This window comes from Esox lucius, chromosome 10 (genome assembly GCF_011004845.1).
Source record: "Esox lucius isolate fEsoLuc1 chromosome 10, fEsoLuc1.pri, whole genome shotgun sequence".
Lineage (NCBI taxonomy): Eukaryota > Metazoa > Chordata > Actinopteri > Esociformes > Esocidae > Esox > Esox lucius.
Window position 1 is genome coordinate 8332243 of NC_047578.1, and position 25581 is coordinate 8357823.

The window sequence follows — 25581 nt, forward strand, 5'->3', positions numbered from 1 at the left end:
TACAATTTGGAAATGAACCTGTTTTTGCAGGTCATAAAATCTTGTGCAGTGGTTCCCAACCAGTGGTTCAAGGACCCCTAGGTGTACCTCGCGTCTCTACATCGGGCACTTGAAAAGACTCATGAGATCATATGCTTACTGGACAGAATTCAGTAGGTGGTACAGCAACCAAAAAAGGTTGGGGAACCATTGGTCTAGTGGGTAATGTGGGACGCAAGAAACAGAGACCCATTGTGGCTCATGAGCACTTCAACAACTACTGGCTGAAATAATACAAAATGTCCAGAGGCATTTTTAAGTGACACAGTTGTCTACAGTATATGTATGTTTGGTATTTTATATAGTATATGTATGTTTGGTAGTGAATATTATATATCTATGTTTTGGTATGGATTTGGTTTGGTATTGTTTTTTATAATTAAAAGCAGGATTATATTTCTAAACATACATTATTTTAGATACATAATAAAATGTGTTGTTTAAATCCTGAATGCTGAGAAGTTAAAAGCTGTGATATATAAGATTATATACCATGGCATAACAAAAATAACTATACATTTTTTTAAATGTAATTCTAAATGGGTTTGTGCCTTGTTTATAATATACCAATCCTGAATGCTGAGTAGTTAAAAGCTGTGATATATAAGACTATATACCATGGCATGACAAAAATAACTATTACTTTTTTTTTTATTAATTCTAATTGGGTTTGTGCCTTGTTTATAATATACCAATAAGGCACCTCAGAGTTTTTTTTATCCATGGCCAATATAACACATCTAAGTGCTCAATCCAGACGTGATAAAGAACTGCTCTTTGCTGTGGTATATTGGGCATATCCCACACCCTCATGCCTTCTTGTTTCAACAATGCACTCAAACTGGTGGTTACTTGCACTTTGATAATATCTGTAATTTCATTAATTCCAGACTACACCATTTGCTTTTCTACCATAAAGAATCTTCAGCAACCCCTAATTGCGTGTGTTCATATATACACTACTCTGGTTTGCTTTTAAAAGCATCGACTGATATACTATGTCAGCTCCCTGGCCGTTTTAAGCCTATAGGTGAATGCGGTGGGGGATAAACCACGCACACGAATCCCGGCACTGGAGAGGAAATTAGATTCATCTTTGGAGGAAATTGTTTTAACAGACGGAGAGGAAGAGAGAGTCGGCCGCCACGCAGCGTTAGGGCAGATCCCTCCGAGAGCAGTGGCCATGCGAAGTCCTATCCAGCACCACCACATCCTATCCAGCACCACCACATCCAGTTAGCCCATGTGTAGCTCGGCCGTCCCGAAGAAAAACACTGTGTTTTACTCTACAAATTAGGCCCAATTAGTAGTTGTGTAAAGTAATCCCTGGGTTTAGGCCCCTCGCTGAGTATTAATGCTCATATGGTTTCGTTTTGGGTGGGTACGGAGGGCCATTTGCAGCACAAACGTAGGTGTAGATGGTTGCTCCGCTGCCCAGCCCGGCGGGGCCCCCCCCCCCCCCCCCCCCTCACCCCCCCCCCCCCCCCCCCCCCCCCCCCCCCCCCCCCCCCCCCCCCCCCCCCCCCCCCCCCCCCCCCCCCCCCCCCCCCCCCCCCCCCCCCCCCCCCCCCCCCCCCCCCCCCCCCCCCCCCCCCCCCCCCCCCCCCCCCCCCCCCCCCCCCCCCCCCCCCCCCCCCCCCCCCCCCCCCCCCCCCCCCCCCCCCCCCCCCCCCCCCCCCCCCCCCCGCAGCCCCTCAATCACCACGAAAGACTCCTAACCCCTCCGTAACTAATGCCCTGCTGCTAATCTGACTGCACCCTCGGGACGAGGGATTCTCAACAGGTGAGTCCTTTTACATTTTTCCCACTGCAGACCGTGTGCAGTCTGTGTGTGTGTGTGTGCGCGCGAGCGTGTGTCCGTGCGTGTTTGTATCTGTGTACATGCTGACTCTATAGACGGTGATTATGATGTTAGGCATTTCACTGCAGCCGTTGGTTCACACAGCAACCTGGCTTTGTCAATCAGTCTGGGTTTTCAGTGTGAGAAGAGTAGTCTGATAGCATATTAAATAGACCTGGCATAGCACTAGAACACGAGGCATTACAAACAGGACAGTGGCTGCTCTCCACAGCTCAGTTTTCTTGGGATCTACAATTAAAACTGAGCTTGTGATTTATTGTGTGATCCAATGATTTTACAGTCTTTAGATTACTCGTATTAAATTTGAGTTAAACTCCAGTAAAACATCTCCAACGTGTGAACCTTTACACAGATTTCTTTCGGGCTGTTACGTTTCTTTGTTTTATACGAGGATTCCTCTAAACTTCAATTTAAATGCAGTTTGACATCTGAAAAGGCTACATATTATTTTAATGAGTTCTAAAATGTCAACTTTCCAAATGAAGAACAGTAATGAAAGCCTAACTCTGGTCGGTCCTATTCCTTTATTGTGGTACTTTTAGTGTTGAGCCTCAAAGAGAGTTTAACTGCATAATTTCTCACTGAATTACCAACTAACTCAGTTTTTTTGTGATACAAGAAATGGAGTGGGCGTCAGAGTGAGTGTGACTAAATGTGAAGCCCTGCGTCAGTAAGTGTATCAGATAGATTCAACAGCCGTCGTGTCTTCCTTCTGTAGACTCCAGCAACTGCTTCACAGAGATGAAACAAAAATTGTATTGCGTTTACAGACCTTTCAAACGTTCATAGTTTTCATGGTACAGTTATAATACAGGTATTATTTTATTTTCCAAGCAGTTAAAGCAATAGTAATTATTTTTATTGCTCTTTTAATTGCATTCCAAAAAAAAAAATGTTGTAGAAGAAAACAAAATACACAAAATAATATCCAATAGTCTTGCACCTAGTCTTAATTATTGAATATTATGGTGATTTCAACTGTGCTATTGTAGCCGACACTGGGTCTTTTTTAGTTTTGTTTGTTTAAATCCCATCAGCTGATGCAATCATTGTGTTTAATAAAAAAGAAAATTGAGTAAATGTAGACGTTACAGGCATAAGAATAGGAACAGAGTAAAAATCAAAGCAGCTAAATTGAAAATAAGATAATTTCTGGTTGTTCTGTTTGTGTGGGTGTTGCTTTGCTATGAGGTGTTCGTGTTGTTGTTTTTTGATCAAACGTTCTGCTTGCTTGAGTTACTTCAGGGAACGATAAGTTCATGTTGACATGGCTCTATATAGCACTGTGCATTTACTCTCTTCCTTTCTAGGTTTGGGAACAGTGAAGAAACCCCTGGTTCCATGTCTTGTTGGGTAATTATGGGTGACTGATTGCTAGGTTGTATAAGTGTAGAAACAATTTGGACTTTGAGTCACGATAATATTTCTTATAAAACCACAAAGTGACGCCGCCAGCCTGGAGAGTTAGTCCTCCAATTGTCACGGTCAGTTCTTAAAGGTCGTCTTGGGGGGTGAAAAACGGTCAAACCTCTTTTTTTAATCTGATAACTGTCAACAGCTCTGCCTGTCATGGTTGTTGAATTCTGCTGGAGTGACTGCTGCCCACTCCGTTAATATTTGGATTGGTCATTTTTACAGGACAATGTTTTGGGAAAGAAAATCTGTAGAGCTCTGTAATAAATGTCTCTCTATCTTTACTAACTTGCTAAGATGCTGCATTGATCAGATGTACAAAGTTTAAAGTGATTTTCTCTCTGTTTTTGCCCGTAGTCAGCCTTTAAGGGCATGGCATGCTGATCTGTTCTGAGCATGCTCCAGTTTTGCTAGGTGTTTCTCTGCTGCCCAGAGCATACTGCTGGACAGTGGTCAAGACGGGATCAGACCAGATCCCAAACAGTTGATCTTTGTTTAAAAATTAACAATCTCTTCATAGAGACTTGCTTCTCCCCTTTTTAACAACAGCGTTTGTCAACCTGAGCTTCCCATAAAAACTGACCTATCCCGAGGAGTTAAGCCTCATCAACTCTTTTTTTTTCAAGTCTCGTGTGCAACTCCTGAGGAGAATGTTTTGAACCAAATGCAATGCTTTCAGTTTCAGCTCCATTTAGGATCAGTGTGTTGTTAGTCTTCTGTTCGGAGGCTAACTGGAACTCCATTTAGGATCAGTGTGTTGTTAGTCTTCTGTTTGGAGGCTAACTGGAACTCCATTTAGGATCAGTGTGTTGTTAGTCTTCTGTTCGGAGGCTAACTGGAACTCCATTTAGGATCAGTGTGTTGTTAGTCTTCTGTTCGGAGGCTAACTGGAACTCCATTTAGGATCAGTGTGTTGCTAGTCTTCTGTTTGGAGGCTAACTGGAACTCCATTTAGGATCAGTGTGTTGCTAGTCTTCTGTTCGGAGGCTAACTGGAACTCCATTTAGGATCAGTGTGTTGCTAGTCTTCTGTTCGGAGGCTAACTGGAACTCTTTAAAGTCACTGCCTTCGGGGGCGGACATTTAGAGTGGAATCATCCATTTTGGTTGACAAAGCAGTGGGCCACTCTCTAACCCACGCTGCAGCTGTAAATGGCCACAGGGGTTGTGGCTAAGATTGCTGGTCCACCCTAGGCCAAGCAATAATCCATTAATACTTATGTCCTATGGTCATCTCTTAGATAGGCAACAGTCACCCAAGTGCGATACAAGTTGTGTGTCTTTCTTTGTATTTGTGCAGACAGACATAAACAATTTTCAGTTTAAATCAGTTTAAAACATAAATGTTGTACAAACTAGTTTAACCGAAGCCAGTAGAAACCTAATTAGGTAATTCTTATAGTCTGCTACAGGTGTTTTAAGTTGTGGAAGTACTTCCACATTTATGGAAACAAATTTCCCTTTTAGGTTTTGATTAGTAATGTCTATTTACCATGTATTTAATGCAGTAATTCACAACATTTCTCACTGAAGGTCGTAGATACCTTGTGGTTTAGCATTATTGAAGAACAACACTATTTCCACCTTTCCCACACAACCTGGCTTTGTTTAAAACAGCAGTGCTTCTCTTTGCTTGTTAGACATTTTATGCAAAAATATTATCACTCTTCTGTTGTGTTTTGTCATTTATCTTGGTTTGTTAATATAATTTATTCTACTTTTTCTTAAGTTTAGACAGAATATCTCAATGTGGTACGTAATGCCAACCAATCAGCTAAGATACCTGCGACTCATTCACCACTTTATTTCTTCTGTTTAATTTTTGCATAACCTTTTTCACATTATTTCTATGTAACATCGTGTTTTTCAAGTCATCAGCTCAGCAGTTACTTTTGTTAACAGGTGCATTCCTTGTCAAGAATTTCCATGAACAATTTGACAAATACTTTTAACGCTCTATTTGGGGTTATCGTCTTAATATACATTAGATCAACATAACTTTTTTTCAAGCTTTATTAAAATAGTTCTCTTTAAAGATGCTAGACACTCTAATTCCTTCCTTTAAGGGCCCATGGTATTTAGACATTTTACTGTGAGTGTAATGAAGTGATGATCACTGCAACCTAGTGCGACTGATACAGCCTAGAAATATTGCTCAACCATTTTGGTAGTCATACAGGTTCATAATATGGTACCCAACTTACTAATACTTGTTCTGGTTGGGTGTATCACAACTTTGCATTGATTTTTTTTTTCTTCAAGGAAATGTTAGTAGTAAACCAGTCAGTATTCAACTGTATATGTTTGCATTACATTTGAGTGATTTACATTATTTCCATGTGTTCATGTCATCTGAGGTCAGTAGCAGGAGACAACCATAGGTGTCTAATACGAATGCCAATGAATGCACAAAGTCTCTATTTCACTCAGCATTACATCATTGCACTGGTTTGCTGGAATATGACTCTGCACATAAACTGCAACTCTACCAACATGTTTATTCCTATCCTTTCTAAACAGATTATGGATTTCCATGTAGAGATTTATGAATCCTCAAATGAGGTTTCCAAATGCATCCATTTATTGCTAATCCATAAATATTCTTTGATTAGAAAGCATACTACTAACCCCATTACGTTTCCATCAACAACACAGGCCATGTTCCAATGAGTCCGATTGAGAGGTTAATGTCCACATACAGCTCTGGAAACAATTAAGACACCACTACACCTTTTTCTTTCCTTTCCAAAAAAGTCGAAAAGGAAAAGTTCAAATGAAGAGACCACTGCTTATTGAACACTTGTGTTCCTCTCTCAAAACGCCTTGAGGGGTTAGGATAAAACAAACCAAGTGTTAAAATGTTGGTTACTTTTAGGTTACGGCATGTTTATGGGTAAGATTTGGGTTTAGTCAGCATTAGGTCAAGGTTACACGCAGACAAACTTTGGGTTATTGAGAATAAGTTAGGTTAGGTTAGGTTAGGGTTAGTTTTGCTGGAAGGCAAGAAAGCTGCTGTAGCAACAATGTTCTAGTTGACACTTCAGAGAAGACTACGTTATGTCATTTGTAACACAAATAAAAAGGAAATATAATGTAATTAAATAAAATAGTAAGGTGGCCGATCATTGGGGAGGGTGGATGATAGGGGTCTGTATTTTTTAGCTACGTCGCTAACAAACTAGCTGAAAATATTAAGATTTCCTCAGAAATTTCAGAAATGGTAATTTATGACATGCTAGCAAAAATATTTATGTTTAAGAAGATGTATTTAAAAAATACTATTGGAAATGCAGATAATAATGGGTAGCAATGCTGGCTGTTATGATGAACTTCAATATCTTCTAAACAATTTAAATGTATCTAAATTAGGCCACATTTTTTTTTTACATATTGAAGTAATGTATTGTACTTATGCAGGCAGTAATTATTTTTACACATACAATATAAAGCAAAAAAATATGAATTGCCACATTTTGCGGTTGGATTTTGTGGTGGATTACATAATGCAGTATAAATCCAACAAATATCTGCCTTGTGTCATCTGTTTCCAGGCAGTGACTCTCTTCACCACTATCAGGAATAAAGTATCCCATGCAGTCAATCCTTTTTTCTCCATGTCTCTCTCTCCCCTCTCCATCTCCCCCTCTCCCTCTAGCCTTCTCCCTCACTCCCCCCTCTCTCCTTCCCACTCTCCCCTCTCTTTCTCTCTCTCTCTGTGCTGTTAGCCACTCGCCATGTTGTTCTAATATTAGCTATATTTCAGAAAAGTGAAGCTGACATCTCATGGCTTAATTGTTTCCTCTCATTCTCTTCTTAAGCTTTTTATGCTCTCTGGCCAACGGCATAACTGCTCTTTCATTCTGCCAATGGCTTTGTACTGAGCAAGTGATATTCCCCATATTTATACGTGTATGACTAATGATATTTAAATGTATGATTAATTCAACCAGCTGTTTTCTTGCTGCCACAGTATACGACAAAGTCCAGTGATTAATATAATCTAATATGTCTTTTTGGGGTTGTGGTTGAACAGGCCATGGTGACTACTCAGTACCAATTCTGCAAATACCAGACCAAGTACTCTGAGCCTGGATAAAATATACTACAGTGGAAGGATCATGCTCATAAATCCTGAACGGGTCACATTTCCATTCAATTTCATCCCAGAAGTGTGTCCCAGGCTGAAGTTAACATAAACATCAACACACCAGGGATAGGGGCTACAATATGGGCACACTGGCCTCTACTGGCCTGGTGTGGTATTGCACTCTGAGACGCAGGTAATCCAGTCATCTGAAGTCATCTTCAATGCTGGAAGGCTGCTCGTTAAATCAAGGTTGACGGCTCCTCTCGAAGAGCATATGGACGCAGGCTTCTGCTCCAGCAGAGCTCCAACACCCCCGCCCAGACTCACCTGAGGAGCAGCTGATTTTTAAATGAGAAAAAGAGATCAAGAACAAAGTTATTGCTTGGTTTACATACGAACCAACACAACTTTTTTTCGCCAATTGAGAACAAGACCTAGAATCCCTTCTGTTTATATATGAGGTTTTTCAAATCAGCCTGTTTTAAACAACGCACCAATTGAGGCTAAGCATTTAATAACCGTAAATCACCGGCCCACATTCTGGGCCACATGTTCACACACACAGACACACACACACCCACACACACAGTTCAGTCGTTGTTCATCTCTAATCAGGGTTTCCCCCCAGGTTTTACCCCCAGAACGCCCAACTCTCTTGAAGAATGAACTGTAAACAAAGTGAGCGAGAGACGGAGAGATGGAGAGTGAAGCAGAGATTACTTACACGCACGCACGCGCGCACGCTCACACACGCACACACCAACACAGTTATGCCAGTCCGCGTCTAGAGTGGATTGTAACTACCACATGTAGTTCTACTTCAAAAAAAGCCACAATCAAACAGGCCACAATGCAGCATTTTCTTAGCTAATGGGCCGTGTCACAAGGCTAAGCCTTGGACATGTGATGCCACCTTGACTTCTTTAGAGAGGCTGGTTAATCAAACACACCGCCGTCTTACTGAATGGAAAACCTTAATCGCTTGTACCTCCCTCGTTTACAATGCATGTGAACAATGCAGATCTTGTATGGACACACGAACACACACACGTACGCACGCACGTACCTCTGGAAAGCCCGCTCTTTCTCGCAAACACGGACACGCGCAAGCACCCTGTCGAACATTTGACTGACAGAACTACAGTTTGATCTAGGAGCAGACAGTCTCTCCACTGCGATGACGGAGGGAAGCTAGGCTGTGTGTCCGTTGTGTTCCTGTGATCAGACTGCCTCTCGCAAACGCTGTGATGAACGGACGCCAACAGAGAGCAGAGCTTGGTCCGCACAGTACTTGGATTCATTCTCTATTACTTGTAAAAATGTAGTTGGTTATTTTCCTTACAATTGTAACAATTCAGGGGAGAAGCAACTAGCAAGGCTGCGCGGGACTTGGAACGAGTGTCCGTTGTGCCATAGTGGTCCATATATCTCTTAAACAACTATCCATCCTTCTAAGTCATATCAGGATGAAAAAGACCAGAACAGACGGACCAGCCGCCGAGAAAGAAAGACAGAGACACAGAGAGAGAGTGAGAGAAACTACATCTCTGACCATTATAACTCGTGTGGTGAGAGACTAAACGACCGTCCGATCAAATGTGACTGAGGGAATAAGGAATGAGATGATTTGGCAGGCTAGGAGGAAACACTTTAACTAGTCCCATTCTCACTGGGCTTTATAAAAGACAGAGTGTAAGGATATGAATCATTCTGTCACTTTCAGTCCAGCCCCTCGGTCCAGCCTGTATGGGAGGGCACTGGAAACTAAGCCCACTTCTCCTGCTGGCCTGTCTCTGTTCCCTCTCACAAGGCTCTAGCGGAGAAGTCATAAAATGTGAAAGTCAGAATTCTATGGCAAACCGAAGACATATGGATCTAAAGGTTGACCACGGAGGACGGTTGGTATGTAATCAGAGCTCTCTAATTAAGGACAAGACTAACATATCATGTAGGGCTGTCATAAAGCTACAGGACGAACCGTACGATTGCTCCCTTGCTCTGGGTGGAAAGTTCAGTATGCAGACAATTCTGCTCGACCAAGAAGGCAGTGTTATTTATGGACAGATGATGCCATGTCGATGACTGACCAAGGGCTGTCACCCACACTCGCACACATGTACACACACACACACACACACACGTACAAATCAGTGGTATTCTGTAGAGATAGAACGATGACCGACCAACTTGCGTGTTATAGCCTTGAGTAGGCCTTTGCCCAACACACAAATACAGCCAACGCTAACACAGGTTTCTAATTGGCTATGGTGGTTTATGTTTCCTACCTCATGATTGGCTGTTTAGGAACCCAACCCAGTGCTGATGGGTCTGGGCCGGGCCCCAGAATGTCGGCACGGGCCGATTGGGCCGGCCGCAGACTTCTGGTCGTATGAGCCACACGGTAAATCCAGGGGCCCCACATTAGTTCATGTCTACATCATACAAGTGATTTTGTCAGCATACTGTTTTGGGTGAAGCTAGCCGCATGCCATCTAAACCACAGGGATGAGGTCATTTCCTGCTTTTAGGAAGGCCAATGTTGCTGTGGGATGCCGGAGGGGTGGCTTATTCACGCGCACCGTGGACAGGGGGTGGAGAGAGAATGATTGCGAGTGGTGGAGGTGGAGTTGCTCCCAGACATTCTAATTAAAGACGTTAGAAAAAGAAAGAGGCCCCCCGGAGGAGCACGGGACCCTCCGACCTTCCATCTAGGGACCCATGCATAAGACCAGAGCTTCTCCACAACACGCTCCCCAACCTCACCACAAACTCAGAGGCAGCAACATCTGAGCATGCTTAGGATTGCCCGGGTGGTGGTGGTGGGGGGTTGGGGGTTGGGGGGGGTTGGTGGTGCTAGAGAGTTCTGATGAGAGCTGTGAGGGGATATGATTTACAGATTATTGGACACCGTTAGGAGAAACACCTAGCAGCCCGCTCTTCACTCTGTCTACATATGTAGAGTATGTCAGAATATGTGGATTCTACACATACTGGGTATTTCATCCTTGTCTGAGGGATAGAGAGCCTAGGTCATTCAGCGCGGTGCTTAACTACAGTATTATAGTTACGGCCAGATTTACACTCTGCAAATCCATTTCACAGATACAGTGCTGACAGGGTTGACCACGCAGAGACTCTGGCACCGGCTTTTCCATCTGAAAGAAAACTATTTCTGTCACGCCAAGCAAGGAAACATTTGGTTTCTATTTTTTCCACTTAGAGTGGATGTGTTTGTCTTGACTAAGGCTGCTGCAGAATCACCCCATGGATCATTCCAGATCAATAACACTCTCCTGTACCCTGTCAGCTGAGACAGGATTTAAACACATTCTAGCGCTGTCCAGGTTTATGACATCAGAAACCATAAGGATATCTCTGCCTGTCAGCAGGACTTTCTGGCCGGCCAAGGGCCTTTCTCACCTACGACGTTTTACCACTTTCAGAGGTTTTTATTCCATCAGATACATAACTCATGACAACATGCACCCAGTGGGAGGGTAGCTGGTTTCGATCAGATGCTGTGTTTTACATTTCTACTTTTCCTTTAAACATTTGCAGTGAATGAGGCTGCACTTGATTTAGTTTGTCTGGTACAATTTGACCAACGGACACAAAAGTGCCAAACTCCAAGCCTGCAGTATTTATGCATTTAAGAAATGACACCAACTTGTGTTTTGTAAAATGTTGTCAATATACTTCCACAGAACAAATGTTTATTTATTTTCGCACTAAACATGAGTTTACATTCATAACAAAAAATTCACAGAGTAAACATACGGCATTTTACCAGCTGCAATAATGAGTGATTTCTTTGGCCCATTTCACTTAATTCACTTTGTATTTGTGTCTTTTTGAGAAAACCAAAATAACTGTCATCGGCATGTTTCCTTCTACAGTTGGTCAGTTCCTTCACCTTGTGGTTAATGGCCTGTTTGTGTTTCTTTTCGGACCAGAAAGAACAAACCCTCCCGAGTGTTGTGAGGTGGAAGGGCAGGTGTGATGTTTAATCTGTCCTGCATTATCTGCCCACAGCTCTTTTCTCTAGTAAACCTTACCTCTCACTCCTCAGAACAGCAGTTTGTAACAAAAGGTTTTGCGATTAAAAAACAGCCAACCTTTCATATTGGTCAAGTTTAGGTTGTGCCTCGATGCCTAATGAAATACGGCAATGTGACCACACACAGTTGAAGGATGTCAGCAACAGTCCTCATCAATACAATACAATATTACATACAATATTAAAACAGAATTTCAAGCGGTTGCTATACAATGACAATAACTGCATCAAACCACCAGGTGACACTGTCCTCTCATAATTTAGATTTAAAAAACTACTAGTAAAAACTATGAATACAGTATAAACAAATTACAGGGTGGCTGTCATTCTCATTGAGAGCCGTTTCTTTATGTTGAAAAGATACGTTTGTCAAATGGAAATGATTTTAGATTTACTTGTGTTTTAGTCTAACCCCGGCTCAGCGTTTTAATAACCGTGTAAGTCTTGTCAGGACGCAGTGACTTCTATCAACATATTCTCATCAGTTTCCTCTACAAAAGTGCAGGGGTTAAACCAGATATGATGGTTTAAATGAGACAGAGGGGGAGATGAGCTCTCATACATCCACCAGCCAGCTGTTTAACATTTTAGATACTAGAAACTAGACAGTAGAAATGAAGGTAAACCCACGTCCCAAATCCAAATTGAACCCCTTCAAAATGTACATTCTTATTAGTAACATCGAATACATCATGAAAGACCACAATTCCCTCCAGTGTCATCTCTAATCGATGCTGTAAACAAACAATGTATAATTAAGAGGATTTGTATTTCATATTTAGCCACTGACTACACTGTTAGCTGAGCTGTAGCTCAGTTGATATTGATTAAAAAAAAATGCTGCTTATAGTATACTAACAACAAATTAATTTAAATGTGATGAATCTGGCCTCAATTTGAGACCCAATTATCATGGCATTTTTCATCGATGAGCATTAAAAGGAGAGAAGGCACCTGCATGTCAGGTCTGAACCATTTGAATTCCAGCAGCGTGCAAGGGTTGGATTGACCAACCACCTCCTGTAGTTCCTCTGGGAATTCCCTGAGGACCTTGACGATGACCAGGGGGTCAATGATGTGGCCGACATTTCTGCCTTTCTCCATACAGGTTCTGGCAGCCCGTATCTAAGAGTAGAGCCACGCTTTTACCGGCTCCTCGCGTCAATATTGGCTACTATGGAACTTAACTCCTGTTTTGGTGTAATCTAATACCTGGCCAATGACCTCTGCTTTGAGTGTTCCGCAGCCCATCTTCTCTAAGGTCAAACTGGCCCCTCTCAAAGACAGTAATGTAGGCCTCATTGTCATCGTAAAGTGGGGTAGCATTGGTGTCCCACTGAATCTCCGAGAACATCAGACGTCGTGCGTCTCGCCTCTTCCTGGCCCAGTGATGTTAGGTTCTCTAGCTGTTAAAGCCATTTAAGTTTGGAAGCCTCATCCTTTTGTAAAAACTTTTTCCAGTTGTTTCCTCTAAGCAACTGTGGAAAATCCTCTGTGCCTTTTACAGAGAGACAAAGGGACACACATTTTTTTTATGAAAGTACAGCCATCCTTTCTGGCATCCCACCTAGCAAGGGGCCACAATGATCTTCATGAGCTGCTTCACGTGGGATGAGTCTGAGCATGGCCTGCACATCACGCTTCATGGCTAAAAGGGCTAAAAACACAGCGTGTCCTCCCTTCCCCTCGATAAGCTGTGGTGTCTTCATCTGGACAATCACACCTGGATGACTGAGGGAGGCACCAGCGTTGGCCTGGAAACCAAAGACGTTTAGTCCGTGGTGGCATTACCGCCAGTCGGTATCGCCGTCTTCAGCTGCACAAAAACACAACATGTTGTGTCACAACACGCAAGATGTGACAACTTCAGACAGCTGAGACAAGTATCTGTTGTGGGCGAGTAGCAGTTTCTCCTGTACTGAATTCAACCACGCCAGTGTTTCCAGAAGATGCTCCATCATGACAACATAGGTGGTTGGTTCAAATCCCCAAACTGACGAGTCAAAACAAATTTGCCAATGTGCCTTTCAGCAATGCACTTGCTCTGGTAAGTTACTCTGGAAAGGTTTGTCTGGTAAACAACTAAAAAGGGAAATTTGCCAATTTGCTAAAACTGGAATCCCTCTGCAAGTAGTTCAGAGTTTGCACTGCGAATGCATTAGGGGGTAAAACTATAGAAGCATACAGAAAGTGCAAAAAATGTAATACTGCATCACAAATAATCCATAAAGTGTTATTTCACTGCTGTAGGTCTTCTCTAGTCTAAAAAGCCTCTCAAAATGACAATAACAAATCTACTCCAGGTAGTCACTCCAAGAGACGTCTGACTTCTTAATAAGACATTCATCTTTAGCAAAATCTTACGTACAATATTTTGACAAATGGTCACCTTGGGAAATCAATCCAGCATTTATGTATTTTGCACAGTACTGGGTTCAAATACGTTCATTCTTCTGTAGAATAATTTGTTTGATTAAGCTTGTCTGCTACACTGGAACCAATGGAACAGTCGACTACGTACTAAACCCAGTTGGGCACTGCACGTTCTGCTAAATCAAACACTCAAATATATATTTTTTTAACCAAGAAATATGATTTGAACCCAGTTCTGTACAACTGAATCGTCCTAATTGGGATCTGATGCTCACTACCATCAGAAGCCAACTCTGTCATTGGGGCTCAAAGCTCTTTTTGGCAAAGTGGTAACGCTCTCTTAGTAACTCAAAACAGATTTCTAGGATTTTAGGGCAGCAGTTATAATTTGTCACAGAGAAAATATTCTATCCACGATGGTGGTGGTGATGTTATTCCGTAACAAGATTATTTCTCACCATTAAACATGTTCCTTTTTCCATTTCTACTAAACCACTCACACTCCCCACTAAGCCTCTTTATACACACGGATTTGGTCAAAGTGAAACGTATTCAAACACCCCCAGAGATACTCTGCGGCCCTTTCTATATTTATCAAAGGTGTCGCCTAGTGCGACGATTTTAGTATGTTTGCCTCAACAGCACTGCCCTACTGTAGAGCCCCAAAAGCAAACTGAAACACAACAAGAAGGGTAAAGCCTGAGGAAGAACCCTTGGTAGTAACCAATCTCTCGATAGGGCAGGCCCATCTCGCTACTGCTAGATCGGGGAGAGGTAAGTTTACAAAACACTTTACATGAGCGCCACCGGTCCTCTGTCGTGTAATTAAGGGGAAAGGTGCATTCAGTTTGTGGAAGAAAATCGTCCAGAGGCATGAAGTCATCCACGGAACAGGAGGATCGGGTGGTCGTTGTGTATTCATCTCCGGTCACACAATACGTAACGAGGAACAAATAACATCTGTCTTCCCATTTCCTGTCTTTCAGGTTCAGGTGTCTGTCACAGTAACGCAGCCTCGTGCACGAGGATACCGGGTACCCTTAATGTTTGCAACACAACACTCCCCCTAGTTTCACAATGACCTCACGGCCGAGGTGCTCCAGCACAGTGACATCAACTGGCACCCAGGAAAGGTGTGAGCAATGCCTCTTACAGAGACCTGGGAAAACATCACCTTTTAAAGCAGTTGACGGCTAAGGCCTGTTTTGGTAGAATATCAGAATGTATTCCGAAATAGTCACCATTAAAGGTAGCTGTTCTTTATAATCTTAAGTGTTATTTCCTCCTACTTCATGCCACTAATCATGTTTTCTGTCATCAGGCTGTTGGACAACTGAGTATGTATACAGTTTGCATATAACGGGAGTAAATTGAGTAAATTTTGGTATTTGGTAAGCCTAATTTATTTTGACGTTATAACAGGTTAACATTTGAAAGGCTGCACGTCCAGACACAAGGGTGCAGACCAGCATGTCCAGACCATCTGCTGTCTCCAGAGATGTCTTCAACCTCTCCCTGACCCTGTCCGTCCAATATCTCTCCAACATCTTATGCTGTCAGGCCCCGACTCCTGAGCCCAGGAATGCAAAGGCAACTTGCGTCTATGGCAACCACCCAGCAGCACCCACATCTGTTGCTATGACACCTTTTGTGTCGCCATGACATTTTGAAATGCTTGTGATGGATCAGATCAGTGGCGTCACGCTGGACGTCCTGCCCCAAAACAGAGCCACAGGGAACGCATTCTCAGTTCCACTCTACACTGCCCTGTCCCACCTGGAAAAGAGGAATACCTGCAGCACCTTCCAAAAACTGTAGTGACTTACTTTATAAAAGATTGTTGCAGTCAATCTTCACAAAATACCCCATAACAACCAAGTTAAAATATGTTTTTAGAAATATTTGCCAATTTATAAAAATAAATAAATAATGTATTTCAAATACATATATATTCAGACCCTTTATTCAGGACTTTGTAGAAGCGCTTTTGTAGAAGAAATGGGTGCAAAAACATAGAAGCAAGGGGTGTCGTGTTCTTAAAAATTCTTTCCCCACTTTATTCTAAAGAAAGCGTTACATTTTGCCCGTATATAGTATATTTCTGAGTTTGATTTCAGTAGATAGAGTTCACAATGAGGGAAAGAAAAGAGGCCAGTGAGATGACTTCTCCTGGACTGGCTCATTCCCAGCTAGTGTTCTGGCTGCAGAGTCCTGAGTATACTTCTGATCCAGACCACCCAAGTAGAACCCAGTCATTTCACTTGGCGATGACTGATGATGTCACCAAATTATTCAGCGTGAGGAAGAGGCTTATCATCATCAACGTTCTGGCAACAAAGCAATGACACACTCTGTGACACGTACACACACACACACTCTTTGACTTTTGTAGCCGATGACCTGGCGTGCCTAATTTTCATGGCACACCTGGGATAACAGACACAATTCACCTGGGAAGACTGACAGAGTGAAAAAAAAGGTGTGGGGGTGGGGGGGCTATGAGGCATCAAATCAAATACTCAAACAATGTCCCTAGTTGACAGAGGACGGATGACTCACATAAATCACAGTAAACACCTACACGACAGCCTTTTCCCCGCAATAATGGTTCCAAATATTTAGACATTTCAAGTTTAGGCCAGTCATTTATTTGCCTGTCTTGTGTTAACGTCCTGATTCCTAATTGTATTTAAATGGTAAAAGTTTGAACTATCACTCAAACAGAATCATGACAGAATGCTGAATGCAAATGTACAGTGGATATAAAAAGTCTACACACCCCTGTTAAAATGCCAGGTTTTTGTGATGTAAAAGAATGAGACAAAGATAAATCATGTCAGAACTTTTTCCACTTTTATGTGACCTACGTATAATGTGAACAATTCAATTGAAAAACAATCTGCAATCTTCGAGGGGGAAAAATCAAAACCTTACAATAACCTGGTTGCATAAGTGTGCACACCCTCTTATAACTGGGGATGTGGCCGTGTTCAGAATTAACCATTCACATTCAAATGCATGTTAAATAGAAGTAATTACACACCTGCTATCATTTAAAGTGGCTCTGATTAATCACAAATAAAGTTCAGCTGATTTTCCTGACATTTTCTTAGTTGCATCTCAGAGCAAAAGCCATGGTCCGCAGAGAGCTTCCAAAGCATCAGAGGGATATCATTGTTGAAAGATATCAGTCAGGAGAAGGGTAAAAAACATTTCCAAATCATTAGATATACCATGGATCACAGTGAAGACAGTTATCATCAAGTGGAGAAAATATGGCACAACAGAGACATTACCAAGAGCTGGACATCCCTCCAAAATTGATGAAAAGACGAGAAGAAAACCGGTCAGGGAGGCTTCCAAGAGGCCAACAGCAACATTAAAGGAACTGCAGGTATTTCTGGCAAGTACTGGCTGTGTGCTACAAAATCTCCCATATTCTTCATATGAATGGGCTATGGGGTAGGGTGGAAAGACTGAAGCCTTTTCTTACAAAGAAAAACATCCAAGCCTGGCTGAAGTTTGCAAAAACAAACATCAAGTCCCCCAAAAGCAAGTGGGAAAATGTGTTATGGTGTGATGAAACCAAGGTTGAACATTTTGGCCATAATTCCAAAAGGTATGTTTGGCGCAAAAACAACACTGCACATCACCCAAAGAATACCATACCCACAGTGAAGCATGGTGGTGGCAGCATCATGCTTTTCGGCTGATTTTCTTCAGCTGGAACCGGGGCCTTAGTCAGGGTGGAGGGAATAATGATACCAGGCAGTTCCAAATACCAGGCAATTTTGGCACAAAACCTTCAGGTGTCCATTAGCAAGATGAAGATGAAGAGGAAGTTCACCTTTCAGCATGACAACGACCCAAAGTACACATCCAAATCCACAAAAGCATCACTTCACCAGAAGAAGATTAACGTTTTGGAATGGCCCAGAGCCCAGACCTGAATCCAATTGAACATCTGTGGGGTGATCTGAAGAGGGCAATGCACAATGAGAAGTCCTCGCAATCTGACAGATTTGGAGCGCTTTTGCAAAGAAGAGTGGGCCATGTTAATAGACTCCTACTCAAAAAGTGCTGTAATAAAATCAAAAGGTGATTCAACAAAGTATTCGTTTAAGGGTGTGCACACTTATGCAACCAGGTTATTGTGAGTTTTCTATTTTTTATTTTTCCCCCTCAAAGATTTCAGTTAGTTTTTCAATTGAAGTGTTCACATTATAGGTCACATTAAAGGTGGAAAAGGTTCTGACAGTTGTATCATTCTTTTACATCACAAGAACCTAGCATTTTAACAGGGGTGTGTAGACTTTTTATATCCACTGTATGTCTGTGGTAGCCTACCGGCCTTCCCTCCGGACCATGAGAATCTTGCATTACAAATACAAGCCTTTTAAATCAGTTTGTCATGCGACCCGATCGGGTGTCTCTTTGTCGTTCTGTCAGCCCTGAGTTGTAAGGATGTTAAGAGCATACTCAGGCTAGCACTACCCAGGCCCACTCCCACTGTTGACATCTCTGTTAGTATGTTGTCCTTAGGCGCTCTTAAAGCTCTTGACGGACAGATACCTTACGAAACCTACGGCTGCCTTATGTTCTCTGTCAAGAAAAAAGAATGAAATTGATACGTATTGGATAAAAGCATCACATTTCATAGAGATGCTCTTTGGCAGGTAATACTTTTTATTAAATATATGTTTTACATAATCCAATATGTCTGCCAATACTGACAGTTATTTTGTAAGGTTGATGTAACTGTTGAACTTGTGTTGTTATTTAAAGAAATATGTTGTGTTTGTAACTGGTTAACCAGTACAACAATGTCATCATATTTCATAAATAATCTTTCAAAAGTGTCTGAAAGTGCCTGAGAAACAACAGGAATTAAACTATAAACCGTTAACATTTTGTTAAATTACCTTCAAGCTCTAAAGAAAAAACATCTTATCATGCTCAAAATAAAAAATATTACAACATTCCTTAGATGATGTACTAGGTTTATTGAGAAAACTGGTACCATAACAGTGACTTTAAACAAGAGATGGTTGTTCTTACATTGGATTTTACACTACAATGCAGCTACAACTGCAGCTGGAACTTTCCAATTTTTTTAATTTGGAAGAACGGGGGCATCCTGGTGAGTAGTGTGGAGAAAAGCAGAATGGCTTGACACTGATGCCAGGAAGAAAGCTTGCAGTGATGTTAAACTCTCCAGATCCTCTGGGAAGTTGTTGCGATGAGACAAGGATACAGTTTTTGTTCATAACAATAGTTTGATGACCAGATGTCACTACATCTGGTCTTTGACAACACAATCTCTTTTGTATCTCAAGCATGAGGAGTCCATGTTATGAGCTTCTGTTTTTGAAAACACACTGTTGTATAAAATAGATGTCAATACAACTGTCTGCATCATTGAGAAACTATGCACTTGGCGTCATGGATAGCAACACAGCCATCCATCAGACTATTAAGAGGAATAATATATACCACAGCTTAAAAATGCTAAGGCAAAGCCAGTCAGAAAAGAGAGAAATAAACTCAGCATTAAAAAGAGATTCTACAATTTTCGGCCAACATTACATTGCAAGCTAGTTCCGAGATGGAAATCTGGGCACGTTTTTCTCTAATGGGAATAACCCATGTCTTGCAAAGTGACGTAATACTTCACCTGCCAACGCAAACATCTGATATTCTATATAGTTCTGGTCTCTGTAGCCTCCTACCCACCTGTGCTCTCTTCTTTTAACACCAAGAACACTGAGAGAGTTGTTATTGTGCCATTCCTTGCCGAAAGTTTCCACGTTTGTCGAATACCGCAATAGTCACTTCCAGTTAAAAGATGGCTAACGAATTGACGTTGTCTGAGACAGATCCAGAGAAGATAGAATGATGGAAACAAAGAGAGTCGGTAGAGAACAATGTATGCATAAGTTGGCTGGACAACTAATCTTGCACATACATATTGTTTTCATTTGGGCCATCATGGCACCACTTTGCATCGTTGTCATAACTCGCTTCCTGGTTAATCATCAAATGCTTCCTGCTTAATCGTCACCTTTTCTGAGATTTTATCATTTCACCTGAAGAGTAGTCGCTGTTAATGTCACGCTATAATCGAATGCACAGAGGAGCGTCGTTCCTCTAATGCCTCTGACACACAGACGTACGTGCTAAATCTTATTCATGTGGAATGCATTGCTCAGGATTCCGGCCAGTTACTGTGCAGTATCATTACCAAACTAAATCGTCCGACTTTCAGATGAGGTGACAAAACCAACACTTTCCACAAATTGGGGAAAATCCTAAGGGTGCCAATTCAAAAGAAAAATGTAAATGAAAGCATTTACAAAAAACAGAATATCTGTCCAGATCTGAGAGCTGTCAAATGAGGGTAATGTTCTTCGTTAAAGATCACTGTGCGGAATTTTATAGACCAAGGTCACAAAACTAACACTTACGGAGGGAAATACGAAGGGCATCAATGTTACGTTTTTTTTTTTTTATTAAAGAAAAACACAAACAAATTTTGTGAGGCTGGAAGGCTGGGACTGGAAGAGACCACCGTGTTGCATTTTATAGACAGTGGGCTGAGCGTTTCTGTAGGCCTCTAAATTCAGATGATAAAAGCGAAGCAAGGCTTTCTGGGCATGTGCACATGTCAATGAAGACCCCATATCAATTGCAATTGTCTCATAAATGGTGGCAACAATAGTTTGCTTCTTTTTTGTATTCTCTTTAGTTATATTGCTAATGTTTCCAAATAACCTCTGTTCATACTGCATGTTCACTGGTATACATTACCTGAAGTGCCCCTGGCCGTGTTTATGCCTGAAGCCAACCTGCTTATATGGTGTGAAAATATATCATCAGTAATGATGGAATAACTCACATAAGCTGAATGGAAGAAGGTGACAACAAAATCCACTTGCAAAGGCACATCAACTATGACACTGGCTTCTCTTCTTAATTCACATATTGCCACTCAACTGCCACTGTATCTTTAACCCATTTAGTCTCTAGCAGAAAGTAAGTCAAATTGCACTTACAGTTGTGTGATTGGATCTATTAGCAAGTGAAACCCAGGGACCTCCACTGGGACTGTCTCTAGTCTACTAAACACATGTCTTCTTCTACAAGGGCAGATTCTCTACAGGCTAGATGAAGACATTAATGAGTAACATCCTGCAGGAATGAGAACCAGGTGTGTGTGTGTGTGTGTGTGTCTGTCTGTCTGTCTGTCAATCTGTCTGTCTGTCGGTCTGTCTGTCTGTGTGTGTCTGTCTGTGTGTCTGTGTGTGTCTGTCTGTCTGTGTGTGTCTGTCTGTGTGTCTGTGTGTGCAACGCAGGTCTTCAACTCACCCTTGACACCCTGGCTGTGAGTTTCACCCTAGCTATGAGTTGGAGAACACACATGGAAACCGCATTGTCACCGTCCACATACAAAAGGCTGTAGACAAATGTTTGGCTCACTATAGACAAGAGATATTGAACCATTTCTGAAGCTGACAGAAGATTTAAACTGTGAGCGACATGCTGTGCTAAAGAGTTGCAATGTTTTGGTGGTGTTGGACAAGGGTATAGGTTTGTGTAGCATATTGGTGGGGTCAGGATCATTGGGTCCCAGGATTGTCACTCCTCTGTTTGATTGACCTATCTGTAACATTGGGGGGTCATGCCCCCCACCCCAAATCTGCGCCTCTGGTGATGAGATGATTCATTGGAGTGTCGCTCCTGGACGTGGCTGATCCATTATCTGCGATGGGGACGACTGCCTCCACTGCTCTAAGAGAGACTGTGGTTTGGCAGCCAGCATGGCAATGGCAGAAAATGATCATGATTAATTGGACTGCATTATTTGGGGGATTGTTAGCACGTGGACCTGGGTTCAGTTCAGCTCTAACACCAACCGGTCCGGCGCCGGGCTGGGGTGTGTTCAGTCAGGCACACGATGGAAGACAAGAACATTTTCAGTAGTTTTTAAATGTTTCCCATTGGAAAACCAAACTTACTGATGGATACAGTGGTCAAGGGGTTTGGGCTAGTAAATGGAAAAGTGTTGGTTTTAATCCCAGAGACAGCGAGGTAAAAATACCTGTTGCCAGGTCCCCGTTGTGATTTGAATTTTCTTCACATGCTTACCTGGTTAAACAAAGTTCAGGTGACCCTGGTTCTTCAGGTAGGTGCTGCAGATTGAAAGGTTGTGACCTTTCCTAGTAAGACTCGCAAACCCGTTCTATTAGCGTGAGACCTCAGTTTGACACCGCTCTGTGACAGGACGAGTACAAAGTCAAGCATTATTAGGCTAATCCTCAAAAATGATTCCATGGTTATTTCATTACGAGATGTTCACGGAGCTACAGAGCGCCAAGATTAAACAGAGAGAGATCCAGAGAGAGACCGACAGAGACAGAGAGGTTCATTGGACCAGCTGTGCAGGGATGAAAACTCTTTCCGGTTAGGGTGTGTTGAGAGTGTAAATAAAAGACTGATGAGAGGGAATTAATGAAAGAGTTTAATGAGGTAATATAGGATTCCAGATCAGGCAATGCGATCTATGACCTGTGGATTACTTTCAGTTCTTTGTTCGAGTGTTTCTGTGGTAGTTACAGTGATACATCAGGCTAGTTGGTCCTACAGCAACAGCACTACTCAGGAGAATGACCTTTGCAAAAGATGCGCATTCTCAATTGTACTTCAACTGCAACTGTGAAACCCAGACACAAAGCTTTCACGGTTGCACAATGACGGAGACATCTGAGACTATTATATGTGTTAAGAGTAACCACTGTAGTTTGTGGGAGGAGAGATGAATCCAGGATAACAAAAACATTTCTATTGTGCTCAAAACCACAAAAGCCTATTTTCCAGTTTGCTGTGAAGTTAGACATCATCTGTCTGTGGCTTTGTGTTCAAAGTATTACATTTTGGATGGTTAGCAAAATATTATTTTGCTTTTGAATATGCAATCTGTGATTTAACCAAATAAGATTCTATTTATTGGATTATCAAAAGACAAATAACATGAGACACAATTGTTTACATTGAATCTTGGAACATATTTCTATTAACTTATATTACATGATTACAGTTATCCTTTACATACTTTAAAAAGGAACCCATGGTGCATATAATCACTATTTATTTACATACTATGCCATTTTCTGCATATTCAAATCATTATCGTACGGACAACGTATTCGGCTGGTGATAGGAACACTTCACTGTGCATTGTCAAATGTGATACTGATGCGATCTAAAACTACACAAAAACCCATCCACAGACAAACATATCGACAGTTGCCAGCATTTGGCAAACCAGCTGCACTGTCGGAGGAATCCCTGCTTTGCCTACAGTCCACATAGCTGCATTAAACACAGTAACCGCACTGGCTACTTCTAAACAAAACCGTGTTCCCGTTGGAGCTTAGGTCGTTTCTGAAGTGGCGTCGGAGACAGCCCTTGAGCAGGGCCCAGTTCAGTTGTTTTTTGGCTGTTCCTCGGCCCAGTCCTCCGGCACCGACGGTCCGTTCTTCCCTCCCTTTCCCTTCCTCCTCTTTGACCCCTGGGATGCTGAGCCCTGGGCCAGCCCCGCCTCCACATCCTTCTTCCTGTCGCCCGAGTCGTTGTGCTGTCTGGTGTAGCGTTTACACTTGCAGGATGTGACCACTGTGATCTTGTAGGTCCGGGAGCTTCCGTCTTGACATTGCAGCCTGATGCGCTGAGTCCGGGTCCTGTCCACGACACAGCGCCACTCCGGTGCCTCCCGCCGGCTCCAGTACTTGCCAGTGTAGCCGGGCCCGGAGCCAATCCAGTTGGGCAACAGGTGGGTGGGGAGGCATTCCCCGGCACACACCAGCTCCTTGACTGGGTTCAAGCTGGTGCACTGGCCGTCTGAGATGTATTTGGTGGAGCGCAGCTCTCTGCAGCCCACTTGGCTCTGTGTCTGTCCCGGCTCTGTGAAGGTGAAGGGAGGAGAGCGTTATCTTCTGTCAGGTACAAACTTTACAATATGCAAATATTTGTTTATGTCTGACTAATATTTGATTTAGTTTGGCTTCGTTTAGCTGGATTTTGGGGGTTTATTCCATTTGATGCTCTTTAATTGAGATTAATTTGAAGAGTTCAAAAATAACAGTAATGGAAGGTCAGGTAATGTGAATGTGCAAGTATTACTGTAGTTGACAAGGCCAAAATACCCAACATTCCTCCAAACGTCTGTCATTACACATTTTCAAATGAAATGGCCATTTATGTCTATGAAAGTTATATAAATCATCTGTAAAAGTCTATGCATTCAATACTACTATATCCATACATTGCCTACTGGCCTATGAATCTAAGGATTGCGGCTAGCTACAAAGAAATTGTTGTTACACTATTATCGGTCAAATAAAATTAATGTGCCAAAAGAAAAGTAACTTACCTCTCAGCGCATCACTGCTCAAAAGTCTTCCTCCGTTTCGTGCCTGATTCATAGACACATTGCTACTCGGTTTATCGACGTCAGGACTGGTCAAATGAGCGTTTAACGTTTCCGTGGCGCCGTTCATGACAGCTTGACAGCTCTTCATCAGAAGGCAGGAGAGCGCGAGCTGGTACCCACTCATGGTAAGATGCATCGCTGCACTTCTCCCTCCGCAATTGGCCGGTATGTAGACAGGCGGGCAAGGAAGACAGTGTGAGGGGATCTATGTGCTGGTGTCTAATTGCGGAATTACGTATGTGGCTATAATGTTACCTTACCTGTAGTTCAGCCCGTTATATACTGTAGGCTCCAGTGCCCTCCCCGTGCTTTGGCACTGTATGCCTTGCTTACATTATCTGTCGCTTTCACTCCCAGCTACGCCCACTGAAAATCTCTAAGCATTTTTACAGCTTGTATACTCCTCCGAGTTACAGCATGCAGTTACTAAATACATGGACAATTCATTAATTCCGTCAGTTTAATGAATGTTGCTTCTTGTGGATAAAACATGATCAACACTTTCTTAAAGGCTATAAACAATGAATCTCCCAGACACTTCGCGCTGTGTACAAAAGCCTGGGGAATAGCTTATTTAAATCAAATAGGCTTGACAATAAAATAGTTATCAGAAAGGTATACCCTAGGTCATCTATTTCATGATACATTGTAAACAAATCCGGCAGCATTAGGACTTGTGAATTGTTTTTAGGATTTCAATTTATGGACAATTAATCTAAGGGTTGATATTTTCCATCAGGGAAAATCCAGTCTGACATTTTTAGCGTAAAGTTACAATATGTCCTTTTTAAATCTCAAATTAATTTTGTTGGTGTACAGCAAAGTTCCTGCAACAACCACATGATCAAATTAAGACACTGTGTGTGTTTATAACATATTACCTACATCATCCAGAAAACCAAGCAAAGGTTCCTCTCATCCTCCTTCATCCATCCATCCCTTCATCCATCCATCCCTTCATCCATCTACCCATCCCTTCATCCTGCCGATTCCGTGCCCCTAAGAACCACAGTGTCCTCTTTCACTCGTTTCCCAGGGCTTCGCTGACAAAGAATTCATCCCAAGTCTCCTTAGCTATGTCCTCTCCTTTGATAGGAGTGAAAATTACCCCACTGTAAAACTGCCCAGGCCCATGCCATATTGTTAAGCTTTTCTTTTTCATATCTTTTTTGTTCGTCTTTTTAAAAGCCCCGCTGTCCAAATGATCTCCTATTACCCCAAAAAGCCATGTTAGTCATCCAGCCGGGAAGAGGGGGAGGGAAC

At 42.3% G+C, this 25581-nt stretch overlaps 1 protein-coding gene and 1 long non-coding RNA gene across 3 annotated transcripts; one reads left to right on the plus strand and one right to left on the minus strand.

The window, feature by feature from the left end:
• The first annotated feature begins 1743 nt into the window (after positions 1-1743).
• Positions 1744-15729, plus strand: LOC105012388. Of its 2 annotated transcripts, XR_828153.3 has the most exons (4): positions 1747-1822; positions 3211-3253; positions 14816-14962; positions 15252-15729. It is a non-coding gene; the product is annotated as an uncharacterized LOC105012388 (long non-coding RNA). The 2 variants fall into 2 exon arrangements; XR_828154.3 differs by lacking the exon at positions 3211-3253 and having other exon boundaries at positions 1744-1822.
• A 6677-nt stretch (positions 15730-22406) lies between these two features.
• On the minus strand, positions 22407-24690 carry LOC105012389 (sclerostin domain-containing protein 1). Its single transcript, XM_010873192.3, has 2 exons — positions 24259-24690; positions 22407-23789 (listed from the first exon to the last, which is right to left on the minus strand). Exons 1-2 carry the CDS (start codon positions 24452-24454, stop codon positions 23311-23313), a joined length of 675 nt encoding a protein of 224 aa, XP_010871494.1. The 5' UTR covers positions 24455-24690; the 3' UTR covers positions 22407-23310.
• Positions 24691-25581: the final 891 nt, after the last annotated feature.

Coding starts and splice junctions, on each gene's coding strand:
- LOC105012389 (XM_010873192.3), bottom strand. CDS start 24,454: ATGCATCTTACCATGAGTGGGTACCAGCTCGCGCTCTCCTGCCTTCTG. Junction 23,790..24,258: donor GAGCAGTGATGCGCTGAGAG/GTAAGTTACTTT, acceptor TCACCTTCACAG/AGCCGGGACAGACACAGAGC.